This window comes from Prionailurus viverrinus, chromosome B1 (assembly GCF_022837055.1).
Source record: "Prionailurus viverrinus isolate Anna chromosome B1, UM_Priviv_1.0, whole genome shotgun sequence".
Taxonomy (NCBI): Eukaryota; Metazoa; Chordata; class Mammalia; order Carnivora; family Felidae; genus Prionailurus; species Prionailurus viverrinus.
This window is the reverse complement of record NC_062564.1, coordinates 145,961,552-145,979,275: the sequence shown is the minus strand read 5'-3', so window position 1 is coordinate 145,979,275 and position 17,724 is coordinate 145,961,552. Positions and strand designations below refer to the sequence as shown.

The 17,724-nt window shown below is 41.2% G+C and overlaps 1 protein-coding gene across 3 annotated transcripts; it reads left to right on the top strand.

The window, feature by feature from the left end:
- The first annotated feature begins 323 nt into the window (after positions 1–323).
- Positions 324–13,117, top strand: AREG (amphiregulin). 3 transcript variants are annotated; one of them, XM_047856350.1, is made up of 7 exons: positions 324–475; positions 2,961–3,081; positions 4,091–4,336; positions 6,934–7,135; positions 8,332–8,487; positions 11,043–11,142; positions 12,908–13,117. In XM_047856350.1, the coding sequence occupies exons 1-6, from the start codon at positions 416–418 to the stop codon at positions 11,134–11,136; spliced, it is 879 nt and encodes a 292-aa protein (XP_047712306.1). In that variant the 5' UTR covers positions 324–415; the 3' UTR covers positions 11,137–11,142; positions 12,908–13,117. The 3 variants fall into 3 exon arrangements, with proteins under 3 accessions (XP_047712306.1, XP_047712305.1, XP_047712304.1); XM_047856349.1 differs by having other exon boundaries at positions 419–475; positions 2,471–3,081; XM_047856348.1 differs by lacking the exon at positions 324–475 and having other exon boundaries at positions 1,837–3,081.
- The last annotated feature ends 4,607 nt before the right edge of the window (positions 13,118–17,724 follow it).

Sequence of the window (17,724 nt, the reverse complement as noted above, 5' to 3'; positions counted from 1 at the left end):
TGATTATTCTTGGGTTCTATAGCACACCTTTTAGCAGAGTCAAAGTGAGTTTGTTTCTACTATACATATAAAATATTATCAGGATCCGGATACCAGACTTCAAAGTGAGTGGCTGGCTGGGAGCACTGGCCCATAGAGCTGCCTTTAGCCTCCTAGTAGGTGTGGGAACCATCAATTGTTCAAGATAAAGAAGAGTAGCTACTTGAATTCTACTTGAATTTCTTGAAGTTGTTCTTCCCTGTCTCTGCTTAGCATGCAGAATGTAGAGTATCCAACATGACATGGGGAAGGTTTCCCTCTCGTGCAAATTCCAGAATGCTGTGAGTCATCAGGGGTGCTACACTGTGATGCAACCATTATGACGCCCCATGGTACCCGATGATGAACCATAAAATGTTCAAAATGGTTAGAGTTAATGGGAAGTAGGTACAAAGTTCATGGGCTTGAAAATACTGAAGATTATTTCACTTCCTCTGTGAGTAGCTCCATTTATAAGAGTCACTTGGTTCTTCAATGTGATTAATAGAATGTACCTATCATAATGCCAAGGCTAATAATAATAGTTGCCATGTATTGAGCACTCCGCATTTGCTAGGTTTTGTGTTGCTTGCATAGGTTATCTTATCTCATTTGATCTGCTTAACAGCAGGTCGGTAGCTTTATTTCTATTTTCAGATGAGGAACCCGAGTCTTTCAAATATTAGGTGGTTTAGTTTGTGGTGGAATTTGTACATGATTACCCAACTGGGGTGAATTTACAGCTCATACTAAGCACTAGCAATCTGCCCCTATAATTCTATGTTCCATCCCATACCAACGGAAATCGTCACCCTCCACATTTCCAGTTGTAAAAAGACTAAGCAATTTCCGGTGTAAAGAACTCACTTCCCTTCAAAGTGAACCATTTCTGATGATGCATGCACACAACTTGCCTTCCTCTCACTTGAGAAGAAAGAGTAAGGGAAAGGGAACAATGGGACCAGAACAAAAGCGAAGCCTGAGAGGAGAGCAGCGCCACAGTCTGAACTCTAAACAAAATCCCTGCCATCTTTTGAAATCTGCGGGCAAGGCTGTGAATCTGTCTGAATCAGAATCTTCTCCTCCAGCCACAAAGATGACGGTGCAGGTCCCTGCTTCACCCTGGGATGGGCAGTGCCGTCTTCCTGGTCTTTTTTTCCATTTTGGGGCATACTGTGTCAGAGGTGTTCTTTCCATTTAAGCTTTCTGCTGGTAAGGACATTAAGCGGGGGAGCAAAACTAAACTGCATCCTTGTTTTCCATGGCAGTCCAAATCCTTCTTATCATCTGACATAACAGAATTACTTTTCCGGCCCACACCACACTGAGCTTCTGGAGAGCAGGGAACGGTGATCAGTTCATCGCTCTCTTTACTGCCTCCACCCCCAGCCCCCCCACATAAAAAAATAAAACAAGCAGATGACACCAAATATACTCTCAGCAAATGTTGACTAGAAGGGAAGGCATGAGTCACGACTGTTTATTTCATCCTGCTAAATGTATGGTATTATTTAGCCCACGACCTCCATATGCCATTAAAAAGTAAGTAGCTTTACAAAAGTTCCCCAGAATTAGGATAGATGTACTGTGATCCACACTCCAAAAAGGGCTGTTGCACTGGAAGAGATACGTATCTTTAAGACAAGGAACCAGTTAGAGAGAGGGAGAATGATGCTTGCTTTTTTTTCTTCAAGTCAAGGAAAATCCAGTTCTGGAGCTGTGTCTCCATCAAAGCCAGTCGAATTGAGCGGCTCCCATCCTCTTCATTTTTCCTTCTTGTTGGGATTAACTGCCCTACCAGATTCTAACCGGGCTTCCTCAAAGCCGGCGGTTTTATCCTGGGATTTGTGGTGCACAGACTTGGGCACCCCCTTCATTTAAACGTCAATACCCTCCCAGCAGTGGTTATTCCTTAGGACCAAGTATTGTTCTTCCCAGAAGCTCTCTTTCCAAAGATCGGTTTACTCCAAATTCCTTTATCAGAGTGGAGAGAGATTTTAGAGTCAGAGGACCTTAAATCCATCTGGTTTCTGCCATAACCAGGGGTGGCAAGTCCTCCTTGTAAAACAGGGAAAAATGATTCTTAACCAGCAAGGTTACTGACTGAGACGGGGCAGGTCATCCTCTAAGCGGTTATAGTTCGGCAATGATAGATGGTCAATAAATCCTCATTTTGATAAGGACCTTGGGACACAGACAAATGAATGGGAGGGGAGAAGATTTGAAATTCTGGCCGCTTTCCAGCAGTGGGGAAGAAAGGGCTCGCGGTCGGGATAAAGGGCCCATCTTAAATAAAGTCGCTCCTCATTAGGGGGCGCTCTCTCTAGCCGTTTCACGAACTTCATAATCCCTGTTAAAGGACATCAGGCTCTCCTTGCTAAGTCACTCTTGGTCTTAAAGTACTTCTACATCTTAATAGGGAACTCTTCTAATCAATCCCTGTCACTTGTAGTATTAAGACCAACCAAAGTCTACACGGAGGTTCTTCAGGTGGTTTGAGAAAGTGGGACTTTTGACTGTCAGCTACCAGCTCTCCAACTCTACTCCCACCGTCGAATGTGGAGCGGGCGTGTTCTCAGCTCGCAGCGAGGGTTTAATTTCCATTTCCTCCCGGTGGCTCTCCACGCTCCGGGGAGGTGGGGCGCCTGCCATCCGCGTGTGGTTTTGGGGTAGTAACCTCTTGTGGCGCAGCCGCCCTCCTCCACCCACAGCGGAGGCCGTGACGTCACGGGCCTGGCCCGGGTCCCCGCCCGGCCTATAAAGCCGCAGGTGCGCGCCGCGCCTCCGGAATGTTCGCACACCTTTTGCCCGCGCCCGAGTCGGAACCGAGGGATCCCGAGGCGAGCTGTAGGCGCTCGTCCAGCGCCCGAGCCCGGCCGGGCGGCGAGCACGGCCGCACACTCCCTCCTGTCCGCTCTCTCTTCCGCCACCTCCTGTTCCAGCCGCGACTCCCGGCCGAGTTGCCCCAGAGACCGCGACGCCGCCGCCGCGCCGAGGGACCAATGAGAGCCCCGCTGCTGCCGCCGGCGCCCGTGGTGCTGTCGCTCCTGATCCTGGGCTCAGGTGAGGGCATCCCGGCTCCGAACTGCCGGCCTGCGCTTCTCCCACGGCGGGAGGCGTCCACGGCAGCGCCCTCCCCAAGGTTACTGCCGGGGAGGAGGAGAAACGCGGGCAGGTGCCTCTGACGTCCCAGGTCAGGAAGAGGGTGCCGGAGAGTTCCCGAATTTTTTACTTTAGTCCAGCTGGAGGAGACCTCAGAGATCCTGTGTTCCAAATTCTGCCTTTTACAGAAAAAGAAACCGAGTCCAGAAAGGTGAAGCGATTTCCGCAGATTTTAGAGTAGTTAAGTCCTGGACGCGGAGCGCTGACTCCTGCCTAAAATCTCCATCTCCTCTGTCTAGTGATTGTACCTTTACCTTCCTAGAGGCCCTCCCAGGGAGAAGTAAAAGCACCACCCTGTTGCTCCTTTAGTGAGACCTATAAGATAAACCAGGGGCCTGAAACTTTAGGCCCCCAAATCTCACCTGGGCTCCCCCCGCCCAGGTTCTTCCCTAGGTAGGAACAAGAATAATGAAACAATGACAGGAAGAGTCCTTACTATCAAATAGCATTTATGTTGTTTTACAGTTATGTATGTCACCTTTCTAAAAATATGAACACGTGTCAAGAGAGTCTGATATTTATATCTAGAACCCATCCGTTCAAATGGGTCATTCTAGCAAACACAAATGCATTTGGCATGTGAAGTGATGGGACTCTACAGACATTACCTGTTCAGTAATTAGACGAACTTGCCTATATGGCAGCATAAGTTGGTGTGGAAGGTAATGGAGACCGTCTGTGGAAAAGAAAACCTCGATGAAAGCAGCTCTGTAAATTGGAGCAGCTGAGTTTGCTTGTTGGCAGAATGTGAAGATGCTTTCATAAGTGACTCAATCCCAAACAATAGCACATGTGCAATAACAGCTTTGATATCAGAAGATAAACATTTCTCCTGAACCCAGCTGACTGGTGAGAAAGGCACTCACTCTGCTCTACCTTTTCTTTTCTCCCGTTGTTCTTTCTCCCACAGCCCATTATGCTGCTGGATCAGCTGCCAATGACACCTCCTCTGGAAAAGGGGAACCATTTTCTGGGGACCACAGTGCCGATGGATTTGAGGTTACCCCAAGAAATGGGTCCTCAGGAAGGGAGATTTCCCCTGTGAGTGAAACGCCTTCTAGTAGGGAACTGTCCTCGGGGATCGACTATGATTATGCAGAAGAGTATGATAACGAACCACAAATATCTGGCTATATTGTAGATGATTCAGTCCGAGGTGAGTGGAGGATAAGGCGAAAACATAGCCTAGAAGATGTGTGTTTGTATGGGCAAAGCTGCTTCAAAAGAAGAGCCATTCCCTGGCTCTCGGAATGGTTTTCTTGCGTGTTCATGTGCTGCATATGCCTTGGGGAAGCTACCTCCTGAGATGGAAGGAGCTGTGTGTGGGTACATCTGATATGTCTGGAGCTCTAAAAATGGTCAATGTCTATTAAGTCTACTTTACAAGTAGGAATTGTTAGCATTTCACAAAGATGATAACTGGAGAAGGTGGTTTTGCCCAAGCTTCCAGCCAGCAAGCAGTTGAGCCAGGATGAGAACTCCAGTGTTTGATGGTGATCCGATGCTCTTTCCCATTGGGCCACACAGCCTCCATGCTGAGAGACAGACATAGACATCAACCAGTCATCAGCTTCTGTGTCCACTCCCCATACAGAAATTCCCTAAACACCTGCATTTTTAACACAAATAAGGGAACAGAACAAAGTAGTGGGGAAGGACTTTAGTGGGGTTGGACTTTAGCTTTTAAGTACCCCAGGTGTTGAAAAACAAGTGTTTCTAAAACACAACAAAAATAATAATATAACCTTCTGGAAATATTAAAGAACAACTATGCATGGATTTCAAATTGCTAAAAATCATGATTTAGCCCCAGATTCCATGTGTTAGTTAAATAATAGTGACCCATAGTTTTGTTCCCTTTTGCTGTTATCTGATCTTTAAAAAAGAGCATCTGCTTAAAATGAGAGTACCAAAGTAAGAGGTTAAGTATTGTTCGTTACCCTCATATTACTTTGGAGTTTCAGGACGGATGAGGTCATCAGTAAATCTAAATATCCTAGAGACATCCAATATGGAGGCAGAACATAATGCCCCGTCTCTCCTGACCTTAGTTTCCCTGACTTCTCCCCCTCTGTCTGCCTTGCAGACCTGGTGAAGGGACAGCAGGTGATACCACAGGGAGAGTGACTGGGTTAAGCGCCAAGTGGAAAAAGTTTTAGGGAACACTCCACTTTACTGCTTGTTCAATAACTTGCGCTTTTATGTGAGGTGGGGAAGAGGTTCATTTATATTTCTTTTTGGAAGGATAAGAGGAGAAAATGTTCTCTTAAAGATGTTTCAAGTCGTTAACGTTTCAAACGGCCAAATAAACTGTTAGCAGTGAAACTGACTAGTGCCTTGTGAAATACAGGGAAACTGATGGGTGAGCTCCTTTGAAAGGCTGTTGAACCCCTGGGGTTGCTGTCTGTTGCAGCAGTTCAGCGTGGTGACGATTTGTCTGTGTCTACAATTTGCAATGTATCTGATAACGTGCAGTGATACTCATTTAAAGTGTTTTCTTTTAGAGGACTTACTCTAATTTGTGTTGCTTATTTATCACCAAATTTTCAATATAAAAATTGCACAACCGGTTAAGCATTGCTCCTAATTTGACTATTATTAATGTCATAATAACCTGCTAAAATCCTCATAATATTTATTTGTCGCTTCCTTGATCACAGGGTTCTATCTTTGATACCCTTCCCTATATTTCTAATGTTTTCTATTTAATGGGACATTATGCAGGACCATTATAACTAATGGTATTATGACATTATGGTATCTTCCTCTTTTCACTGGGCTCTGTTTGCTAAATACTTGCTTAGATAAGCCTATTCAGGTACTAGTATAACAAAACACACAGCTCCAACATGAACACTCCTCCCTCCCATATTTAGTATGTGGGAAAACTATGCCCTGTATAGCAATAACACTGAACGAATGTTTCTGTAGATCAAAAGAGTTAAGATGACTGACTCTCAGAAGCATCAGGTACAAATATTTCTAGATTCCTGTTTTTCAAATAGATTGCCCACAGAAATGAGCCCCATGGAATGAATAATTATAACCTGTTGTAATCTGGGAGTTGGAGAAAATTGATTAATCCTAATATATAATTCTCCGTTTTTTCCATCCTCAAGTAATACACAGTAATTCCCAACTATGATAATGAGCACAAGACCGAGATGCATATATAAAATCAACAGATACACTAAAGCACCAGTTTAGTCAGTAACCTTGACCTATTCAAGAGAAAACATAGGACAGGGGGGAATGACAGGTTTTGATACTCCAGCACTGTCATTCTCTAGCTGCATGTCCCAGGGCATGTAACTTGTCTTCATTCAACTTCAGTTTCCTCATCTATAGCATCTGGATAACAATACACTCAACCGTGATCTGAGTTTAATCAAATTAATGCTCATTGCCAAGAACTTGGTATGTATAAGAAATTCAAGAAATGTGCAAGATATTTCCTCATTTTTTTTAGACAGGTACATACTATTAACAATAGTAATAATACTGGTATAAATAAATTCAAAATATGTTTCTAAGCTTATAAAATAACGAGGAGGTTCAGATTTTCAAGCACCACACCATTCAGATATTCTCTTTAACCAGTTATTATATATGAATTTGGGTTAAATAATGAGAAAAATAGGGTTCTCATGCCCATGAGCTCTCACTGCTAGGACTTCTTTCTCCATGTCTCCAAAATGATATGCAAGATGAAGAGAGACTGCTGTCAGTAAATCGTATCTATTTTTTTTTCAGTTGAACAGGTAGTTAAGCCCATGAAAAACAAGACAGAAAGTGAAAAGACTTCAGATAAACCCAAAAGAAAGAAAAAAGGAGGCAAAAATGGAAAAAATAGAAAAAACAGAAAGAAGAAAAATCCGTGTGATGCAGAATTCCACAATTTCTGTATTCATGGAGAATGCAAATATATAGAGAACCTGGGAGCAGTAACATGCAAGTAAGTTTTCCTAAATTAAAAAGAAATCTATTTATAACACTAGGTCTGAAACTCCTAGATGCAGAAAACCATTTATTTCTCCAGTGTCAAGGGTCTGTAAACTTTTTCTTTTCTTTTTTTTTTTTTTGATGTTTATTTATTTTTGACAGAGAGAGAAAGAGACGGAGCATGAGTGGGCCGGGGGGGGGGGGGGGCAGGGAGAGAGGGAGACACAGAATCCGAATGAAGCAGGCTCCAGGCTCTGAGCTGTCAGCACAGAGCCCGATGTGAGGCTGGAACCCACAAACTACAAGATCATGTCCTGAGCTGAAGTCGGATGCTCAACCGACTGAGCCACCCAGGCGCCCCCGTCAACTTTTTCTTAAAGGACCAGCTGGCAAATAATTTAGGCTTCTTTGGTCGAGGTTATGTATGTGCTTCCAACTAAAATGTAACCATTTAAAAATGTAAAATCATTTTAAAGTGTAATAACCATCCTTGGCTTACACACTGTAAAAAACCCAACGAATGGCCAGATTTGATCCACTGGCTACAGTTTGCTGACCCCTGGTTTTATAATATACAAAACAAACTATGTAAAAATATACAAAAGGGGGGCGCCTGGGTGGCGCAGTCGGTTAAGCGTCGGACTTCAGCCAGGTCACGATCTCGCGGTCCGGGAGTTCGAGCCTCGTCAGGCTCTGGGCTGATGGCTCAGAGCCTGGAGCCTGTTTCCGATTCTGTGTCTCCCTCTCTCTCTGCCCCTCCCCCGTTCACGCTCTGTCTGTCCCCCAAAAAATAAATAAACGTTGAAAAAAAATATATACAAAAGGTTTGCAAAACTTTTTTTTTTAAAAAAAAGGACCTAAAGGTACTCTTCACATAATGCTCTATACTCCCTCCTCTCAAAAGCTACTGGCACATTAAATGATAGTGGAATGTATTAGCTGCATCACAAGTGACAGAACTCATCAGGTGGTCATACAAGGAGCACAAAGAATGAAAAGGTGTGTCTTCTTGGAATATCACACCCAAACTAATCTCAACTTGTTCTTACACTAATAGATCTTTGGCTTGAATGCATTCTGTCTCCTGATTTTGAAATACAAATAGATAGCATGGCTTTTTTTTTTTTTTTTGAGTGTTACAATTAAATGCTAAAATAGAGAGAATGCTTTCAGTTATTATTATAATTTTTGGATGTGGGTTGTTTCCAGATGTCATCAGGATTACTTTGGTGAACGGTGTGGGGAAAAGTCCATGAAGACTCACAGCATGGTTGACAGTGATTTATCAAAAATCGCTTTAGCCGCCATAGCTGCCTTTGTGTCTGCCGTGAGCTTCACAGCGATTGCTGTTGTTATCACAATCCAGTAAGTACGGCATAACTTAAAGATTCCTAATAAAATAATGCCGGGTTGGTTTATTTTCAGTATGCTGTCACAAAGTACTATATCCCATTTTAGATGAATTATTCTATTGGGGACATGTGATCCTTGGCCATAGCTTTACACTTCACTGACAAAGATCATAGAATTAGGTCAAAATATATATTACTTCGGCCACCATTGACACTTCATATGTAAAGCTATTTTTCAAAAAGCTTAGAAGTATTTTGAACTTAAAAGCAGATGGTTGTGTTTCATGTCCTGTTTCCACTCATGGCTACTTCCTAATCTCAGACTGTTGATAGCCACTGTGAATATCTTTAAGCTTAAGGAAACTTCCCAGAGTCTAATGAAAGCCTGGTTCTGGTTCACAGTAGGTTGTCAGAGATCCTGCTTTGGCACAAAAACTCACAAAGAGCTTCAAACCAGGAGCCCAGAAAAGATACATCTGTTTCTGTTAAAACGCAGAATTTGGAGTTAGAAATGTCCTAGCACGCTACTGATTTACATAGAACGTGCGCCTATTTGTAATTGTTAAAGGTAATATGGGCACTCAGTTATGAAAGAAGAAAGAGGGAAAGAAAGAAGGAGAAAGAAAGGAAGAAAGGGAAAGAGAAGAAAGAAAGGAAAGAAAGAAAAATTTCCTCCGGAGGGGCAGGGCGTAGGAAGCAGGGACAATTCTGTTACTGTTCTACTCCTGCAGTATCTGCCCTGTGCTCATAATAACATCATCACACTTCATGACCAACGAATGTTAGAAGTAGACTGTTCCTGGTAGTAGGCACTGGTGGGTATGTCAAAATGGCATTGTCTGTCAAACAGAAGTCAGTGACTTAAGGAAGTTGGGGGAGGGCGTGAATGGCTCTATAATGACTCATGTGCTACTAGAGCTTGGGAAAAGCAATAGACTCATTATTCTAATTTTAGGCCTTGGTAAATTACTTTAACAACTGGACTGTGTGCATGATCTACCACTCCTGCCATTCAGGAAACAAGGAGTTATCTTCTGCCATTGTTTACTATTATTTAAGATGCAGATTAGATAATGATAAAAAGACACATAAAAAAAAAAAAACTGTTTTATGATGCACATAGAGTTTGATGTGTGATTTCATTTTGTTTTGCACACCCTGGAAATTATTTTGATCTGTTAGCACCTCAAGCCAGATATGCAAACGTGTTCAGGAAAAATACTCTCAGACGAATCATTATTGTTTGACATAGAAGGGATAGAAGGGAAAAAATAGCCAGGTAGGAAAGATGTTTTGAAATAATTATTTAAACTTGTGATCGTTCAGGTTGAAATATTTAATAATCCTTTGGAAAAGTGTGGAAAGACTTTTGTCACGTTGGCACTCCTAAAACCAAGCAGTGACTTTTCTCCTTTTCTCCCATATTCTTGTGTTTGGAACATATAGCAAACACTAGCCCAAGCCACATTTTGCTGTTTTTCCGTAGTTGAATTTTTTTCCCAAACATCACGGCAAAGTTTTTGTGATTTTAGTAGGAACATTTAGTGGGTGGACTAAAGACCTGCCAAAAATAGAATTTCTTGTACAGCACCAAGACTGTTTTAAACAATTGAATTTTAACAGAAAGTAACAATAAATAAAACTACAAGGAAGTATTTATTATATTTAGAAATCAAGAGAACCCAACTTGTTTGGAAAAACTCTAGCCATTTCAATCAGTTTGTACAAGTGTAAAGTCCTTTCGTGGTAAAACTACACCATCTTTTTCCTCCTCCAGTTAACACATGGCAACTGTGCTAAGTGTTGATGAAAAAAGAATGAGATCTTGCCATTCGAAACAACGTGAATGGACTTAGGGGTATAATGCCGAGTGAAAGTCAGACAAAGACAAATTGATTTCACAAAGAAAGACAAAATCATTTCACTTACGTGCGGAATCTGAAAAACCAAACAAATGAACAAACAAACAAAAAGCAGAAGTAGACCCATAAATACAGAGAGCAAACTGGTGGTTGCCAGAGGGGAGGGAGTGGGGACATGGGCAAAATGGGTGAAGGGGAGTGGGAGATACAGGCTTGCAGCTATGGGATGAATAAGTCATGGGAATGAAAGGCACAGTATAGGGAATATAGTCCCTATTGTAATAGTGTTGCATGGTGACAGATGGTAGCTACAATTGTGGGGAGACTAGCATAATGTATAGACTTGTCGAATCATTATGTTATACCTCTGAAACTAACCTGATATCATGTGTCAGCCATTAAAAAACAAAACAAAACAAAACACATACAACGTGTTCCATGCCTTTTGAAAGTTTGTGTCTCAGGGCATATCTACTTAAATCCCAGTACTCTGGGAATATGTTTATATAAAGTCACCATGAACATCCCCTTAAAAAGAACAGTTATAAAATATTCTAGAGCTGGGTTTAAGTTTTGGTTTGGCGTAGAATACAGTGTAATGGTCCATGAGGACTCACAGAAAGGAACTCCCTGTACTCACAAAAACCCCAGTCAATACGGAGATGAATAGAACTTTGATGACCATAGAATATCTTGTTCTCTGAAGGCTTCGAAAACGATACTTCAGGGAATATGAAGGAGAAGCTGAGGAACGAAAGAAACTTCGACAAGAAAATGGAAATGTACATGCCATAGCATAACGGAAGGTAATGAATGGTACAGGTTTGGGTTTTAAAAGACAACTTTAAATCATATCCTATAATTTTGAAAAATACAGCATTTGTTATCTCAAGAAAAGTGAGGAAAGTAAGTGTCCTCAATTATGGATACACTGTGAACATTGGCTACATGAAAGCCTTAGTTTTTGAGCATGAGATAGGTTCAATAGTGAGAAAAGACTATGTCCTAGTATCATAACAGATGTAAAGATGAGGTAGACACAGATCCTCTTTTCAACGCAGTTAGTGTTTAGTAGATAGAATATAGTGTAAGGAACCAGAATGCTAGGGCCAGTAAATTATGTCATATGAAAGGAATATGAAGAGTTTCCATGAAGGAGAGAAAGTGCCATGGGATGTGTGTAGGGAGCAGGACAGGGTGCTACATGTAGGCATTGGAAGCGAGCCTCCAAAGACTGATGAGATTGGGACAAGCAATTATGAAGGGAGAGGAAGAGTCATACTGTGAGATGGACGAGGTCACCTGAGAAACTTGTGAAAAATAGCCTAATTCAGATGGGTGTTGAATGGAGTGATAGGTTGAGCTCACATGGTGGAGAGCCAAGGCAGGGTGCATAACCACAAACATGAGACAGTGGCGAGAACAGGATGAATATCCTTTTAAAGGAAGTCAGAAGGGGGCAGAGGGTACAAATTTGAAATATACCTTGGTTAAGATATATCATAGTTCTTGTTTATAAGTTGTTGTGGTTTTTTTTTTTTTTTTTTTTTTTTTTTGGAAAGAGGCAGAGTTTAGCATGTTGTAGGAAAGGTAAGGAGCTATAGAGAGGAATGTTTTATTAACTAAAGTGGACAGCTGAGGAAGCAAACTTCCAGAGAAAGAGCAGGCGAAGAGATCGAGGACACATTTAAAATTGGTCAGAAGGAAGAACTCCATTTCCTCAGACATTCAGGAAGGATGTCACATCCTTAAACCATCGATACTCGACCTTCATGGGCTTAAGAATCACTTGAGATGCCATTTAGATGTGCATATTCCTAAACCAAAGCCTAAATCTACTAAATCCAGTATTTCCCTTTCTAGTGAACACTGCAGATGCATGGAGAAGCACTGTTTCGCATTGGTTAAGCACAAGTATTATGGTCTGAGCCTATTACCGAATTAGTATGCTAGCTCAGTAACTCATGAAGTGGCTGCTTATCTATGCCAACCCAGGCTGTACTCAGTACTTAGCGCAGCAGAATTTATTATTGTGTTGGTCTTAAGCTAAGACCACCAACATGAATAAAGGGAGATTTTTGGTCCTTTAGTGCAACTGAGATCTCTCAAAGGAGGTCTGAAATGATTTTTGGAAAAGGAATATGCTGGCCTGGCACGTAGTGGCAGCTATTAACTGGTAGCTACTGTTATTATGCCCTTGGTACTAATTATCCCAAATTAACTGTATATCACAAATATACTATGCCACTTCATCTTTCTTTTTAATTATGTCCACTGCACAGATTTGGTTAGGAAAACTAATTCCCATGAGTGTTGTTGTTTCTCATCAAGCAGAATTTGATGAAACAGGCTTCAGCGTATGTAATCCTCCACCTAAGTGGGCCCATAACCAAAGCAGGTGTGAAAGAGGAATTCAAGTCCAAGTGATAGTCTGTCTCTGCAGAGCTCTTAGCATTTTTCACAAGACATTCAAAATGGACAGAAATTCTGGTTCCTGATTTTTTTTGATGTTTTCTTAAAGCCCTAATGAAATAGAGCTTCTCTCTAATATTTTATTGTATTTTTGAACAGGGTATCGGATCGGAGTCACTGCCAAGTCACAACCACGAGTGATGCGCTGGCTCCTCTTTTTGGTGGATCATAAGAAAACGGAACCTTTTCGTTTTGATGGTTTTAAACTTTCAATTGCCACTTTTTATGCTAAGTCTTATTTCTGTACATAAAGATGCATGGAGATAAAAAGTATTTTTTCAAGTTGTAAATAATTTATTTAATATTTAATGGAAGTGTATTTATTTTACAGCTTATTAAACTTTTTTAAGCAAAGAGATTGAGAGTTTGAATATTAGTTTTGAGACTGCAAGGCTGTAGGGTATTTTTCTCCTAACACTTAGGCGATCATTTCGAAAGCTCCTTCTGTTGTAACCTTCAAAACTTATCTCTTTTCTTAGAAAGCACTCTTCATGGAAAAATTATAAACTAGAGTCATTTAGTCCTCCTACAAATACTAATATCTTAAACCAGCCTTTCTTATTCTGTGTAGAAGTTACTCCAAGTCCTGGTCATTTAAAAACTTATAAAATCAACATGTAGTCCTCCCTCTCTGTCACAGTAGACACAGATATTAGAAAAGAAAGAAAATCCACTGCTCGGTCATGATCATCATCACAGACAAGAATAAGTGTCAAGATTACAAATGAGGCACTTCAAAAGAATCAGGACATATTAAGAGACCTTCTTTCTCTAATATCATGACATGAATCTATAAAGCACTAACACCCATTCCTCCTTTTCTTCCCATGGCTACTATTTTTTTTTTTTTATTATTTTAAACAAATACATGTGCATTTGTGGTGAGTGCTCCTTCAAGAACATGAATTCCTTGGAATGACCCAGACTTTGGTTCCTGACTGGCCAACTAAGTTACCTGCACACAAAGCAAAATGAGCCAACCTTTATAATGTACGGGCCACATTTTGAGGAACTTTGTATAATTCCAGCAATCATCCCACAGAAATTCATGAATGAAAGGTGCCTAAAGCAGAAACACTTTCATTTCTCTCTAGAGAATTTCTCTCCAAATCCTTGTCCACTGATCACCTAACCCACTGGTTCCCAGCTCAACCTGCGCATTATCACATGAGTTTTGGATATCTCAATGCCTAGGCCCCCGTCCCAGAGTTTCCTATTTAAATGGACTGGTGTGGGTCATTGATATCTGTATTTTTAAAAGTTCTCCAGATGTTTCCTATATGCAGCCAGTGTTGAGAACCTCTGATTCATCTCTGCTTGAACATCTTCAGGACACATTTTCCTCAATCTCATTCATGAAAGACTATGGATGATTCAAGTATAGTGCTACAGATATAAGACAGAAAAGTCCTGACTTTGAGACATTTGCCAGCCAGTTGGTGGGAGGGAGTATGTCTTGTCAATACAGTGCAATAAATAATTGGGTGACGTGTGTACTGGGGATCCATGGGAGTCCAGGAAGCTGTCACCTAGCCTGGCCTGAATGAGTCAAGGAGGACTTTCTAGAGAGTTGCTAGCTGAGATTATTCTTGAAGGATGAGTGGGAGTTATGTGGCGGTCACTATAGGCACAACCCAGCTTACCAGGTCATGAAACAATATGACCTGAAAGAGAAAATACATAAAATAGTTCAGTATTACTGAAACCGAAAGTGTGAGGTCAACAGAGGCTATAAAGGAAGCAGTGAGGGCAGGGTCACCTAGGACCTGTAAGTATACTGCAGGCCAGAAGAATCACTCAAGCCAGTTGGTCAAGGGTAGAAACTTGATCAGATTTGCATTCCAATTAGGTTATCAGGCAACCAGGTGGGGGAGGGACTTGAACCAAAGCCAAAGGTCAAGAGACTGGCTTGGAAGTTGAATGAACACCTGAAGCTGAGAAGATAAATTGGGGAAAGAAAAAAACAACATGTATTTGAAGATTTGTTAATAGATTAAAAATGATTTATTATAAAAAGACTATGGAGGGAGGGGCACCTGGGTGGCTCAGTGGGTTGAGCCTCTGACTCTTAATCTGGCTCCCTTTCCCCCTCTCCCCATCTCCCTCACTTGTGCTCTCTCTCTCAAAACAAAAATAAAATAAATAAGAAGATAAAATGACTGTGGGTAATGAGATAGGGAAGAGAAGAAATCTATGATGGCCTCCAAGTTCTTGGCTTTGGTGGCTAGGCAGATGGTAGGGAATATCTTGAACTAGTTTATTGAATATTCTAGATGGGAAGCATGGCTTTTTATTTATCCTTGACTGAAGAATGGCTCTTCTTTATTTTGTAAAGACTATCCTTTCTAATTTGTAATGGATTTATGGGGAAATAAGGACCAGCCCAGCCAATTAGCCAACTGAATCAACCTTAGGCCTTGCTTCACATCTGAGATTGAACTTGTGAATGGGAAAAGTCTGCATGTGTGATAATGGGTTCAGTTTTGTATCTGTTGGGTTAGAGATTCCAAGAGATATCTACTAAGCAGCTAGCTCTACAAATCTGAAGTTCAGTGAGTGGAAGAATTACATATTGGGAGTGGTCAAGTATATATATATATGATAACTGAAGCCACAAAAGTGCTCAAGATTACCAAAGGAGGTTATAATGAGTCCAAAGAAAATATATTTGTATTAACAAGTCTCCCCAGCTGTGACCACACACTTGTAGGGAAAAGCCAGGCAACTATAGCCATTGTGAAGGTTCTAGGCATTTGCCTGCTATCCCATGTACTTTTCTAGCCCTTAAAACAAAAAGCTTATTAAACCATTGTAGTGGAGTAGAAAAACAAAAACTTACTTTCATAACAGAAATAATAATCTTAAATTTATTGAGTACATAGTTATCCCACAGATCATTCTGAGTGCTTTACACATAGTCACTCATCGAATCCTCATAATTTCTTTCAAAAAGTATATACATTTTATAGATAAGTTATGCTAGGTTCAGGGGCACCTGGCTGGCTCAGTCAATGACGCATGCAACTCTTGATCTCAGGGTTGTGAGTTCGAGACCTGTGTTGGGCTTAGAGATTACTTAAAATAAAATCTTTTAAAAAATTAAAAAAGGGACACCTGGGTGGCTCAGTCAGTCAACCATCCAACATTGGCTCAGATCATGATCTCACAGTTCATGAGTTGTATCCCCACATTGGGATCTGTGCTGACAACTCAGAGCCTGGAACCTGCTTCAGATTCTGTGTCTCCCTCTCTCTCTGTTCTTCCCCTGCTCATGCTCTGTCTCTTTTTCTCAAAAATAAATGTTAAAAAAAACAAAAACAAAAACAAAACTCAGGGGCACCTGAGTGGCTCAGTAGGTTAAACCATCCAACTTCAGCTCAGGTTATGATCTCATGGTTTGTGGGTTTGAGCCCCGCATTGGGCTCTGTGCTGACAGCTCTGAGCCTGGAGCCTGCTTCTGATTCTGTGTCTCCTTCTCCCTCTGCCCCTCCCCTGCTCGTGCTCTCGCTCACTTTCTCTGAAAAATAAATAAAAGCATTTTTAAAAAAAGGCTCAGAGAGATTAAGTAATTTGTCTATGGTCACACAGCTAGTTAATGATAGAGTCACGTGTTCTGGCTTCAAAGCTGACCCATTTAAACTCCCTTCCTCTACTACTTCTCCTATAGTAAAGTTTAGTTTAGGTCTAAACTGCATACTAATTTAGCGTGGTTTTAATTACCATTTGTAAGAAATCTGGTTTATTTCTTAAAGACTCAGATGACACTTTTATCTGTGCTGCCTTCACAAAACTTTCCAGGCTATACCCTCCCTTGCACCATGCACCACAGAGTTAGCCTACCCATGGGAGAAGAAAGCTGGAATATTTATATGTAAATTGTATTTATAAATTTCAAAATACTTGGCTAAGAGTTGTTTCTGGGGTGGGGAAGATTAATTCCCTGGAACTTCTGGCCAGCCTCGTGTGTAGGCAAAATGAACTCCAGTGGTCAAAGGAAGGCCTCAGGTAGTGAGATACAGGTGGGCTGTAGGTAGGACTGATATACTGAGAAACAGAAATGACTTAGGGTTTATAGAGGGGACACAGTACTCATCTGCTAAAACGGCTGGTTTCTTGCTGGGACACCTGGGTGGCTCAGTCTGTTAAGTGTCTGACTTTAGCTCAGGTCATGATCTCACTGTTGATGGGTTCAAGCCCTGTATTGGGCTCTGGGCTGACAGGTCGGAGCCTGGAGCCTGCTTTGGATTCTGTGCCTCCCTCTCTTTCTGCCCCTCGCCCTGTTCGTGCCTCCCCACCCCCTCTCTCTCAAAAATAAGTAAAAACATTTAAAAATTTTAAAAAATAAGATAAAATGGCTGATTTATTGTGGAACAGTCTAGTTCTTATTTCTTGGCTACTTTGTCATTCATTCAATAAACAATTACAAATAATTATTAAACTAAATTATGTACCAGGCAGGTATAGATGACTAAAAAGCAACATCTCATAAGTACTAAGGAAAAGCATTTGCAGAGTTAACCACAAAAGGGGAATGGCAAAGTAAAAGATTTAGATGGTGCCAAACTAGATAATGATTCTATTAGTAATTAATAATTCACTTTGTTTGATAGATTTGACCCTTATGTGTTATAACTAAAGCAATGACACTGGTTTTCCTCCATGGCTTAGAAATCGATATAATTACTCAATAATACCTGATGCAAATACACTCACATTAATTTCTAATCCTTCAAATTACACATATATATTATGTGTAATCATTAGTAAGTATTTATTGAACATCTACTGTAAGCATAGTGATGCTTTAGACAGTACAGCCCAAACTTCTTTCGGATTTCTCTGCGGAGAGCAATTATGTCAGAAATTTCTCTGGGTGTGTATGTGTATACATGCTGGTGATGAGGTCATTGGCAGCT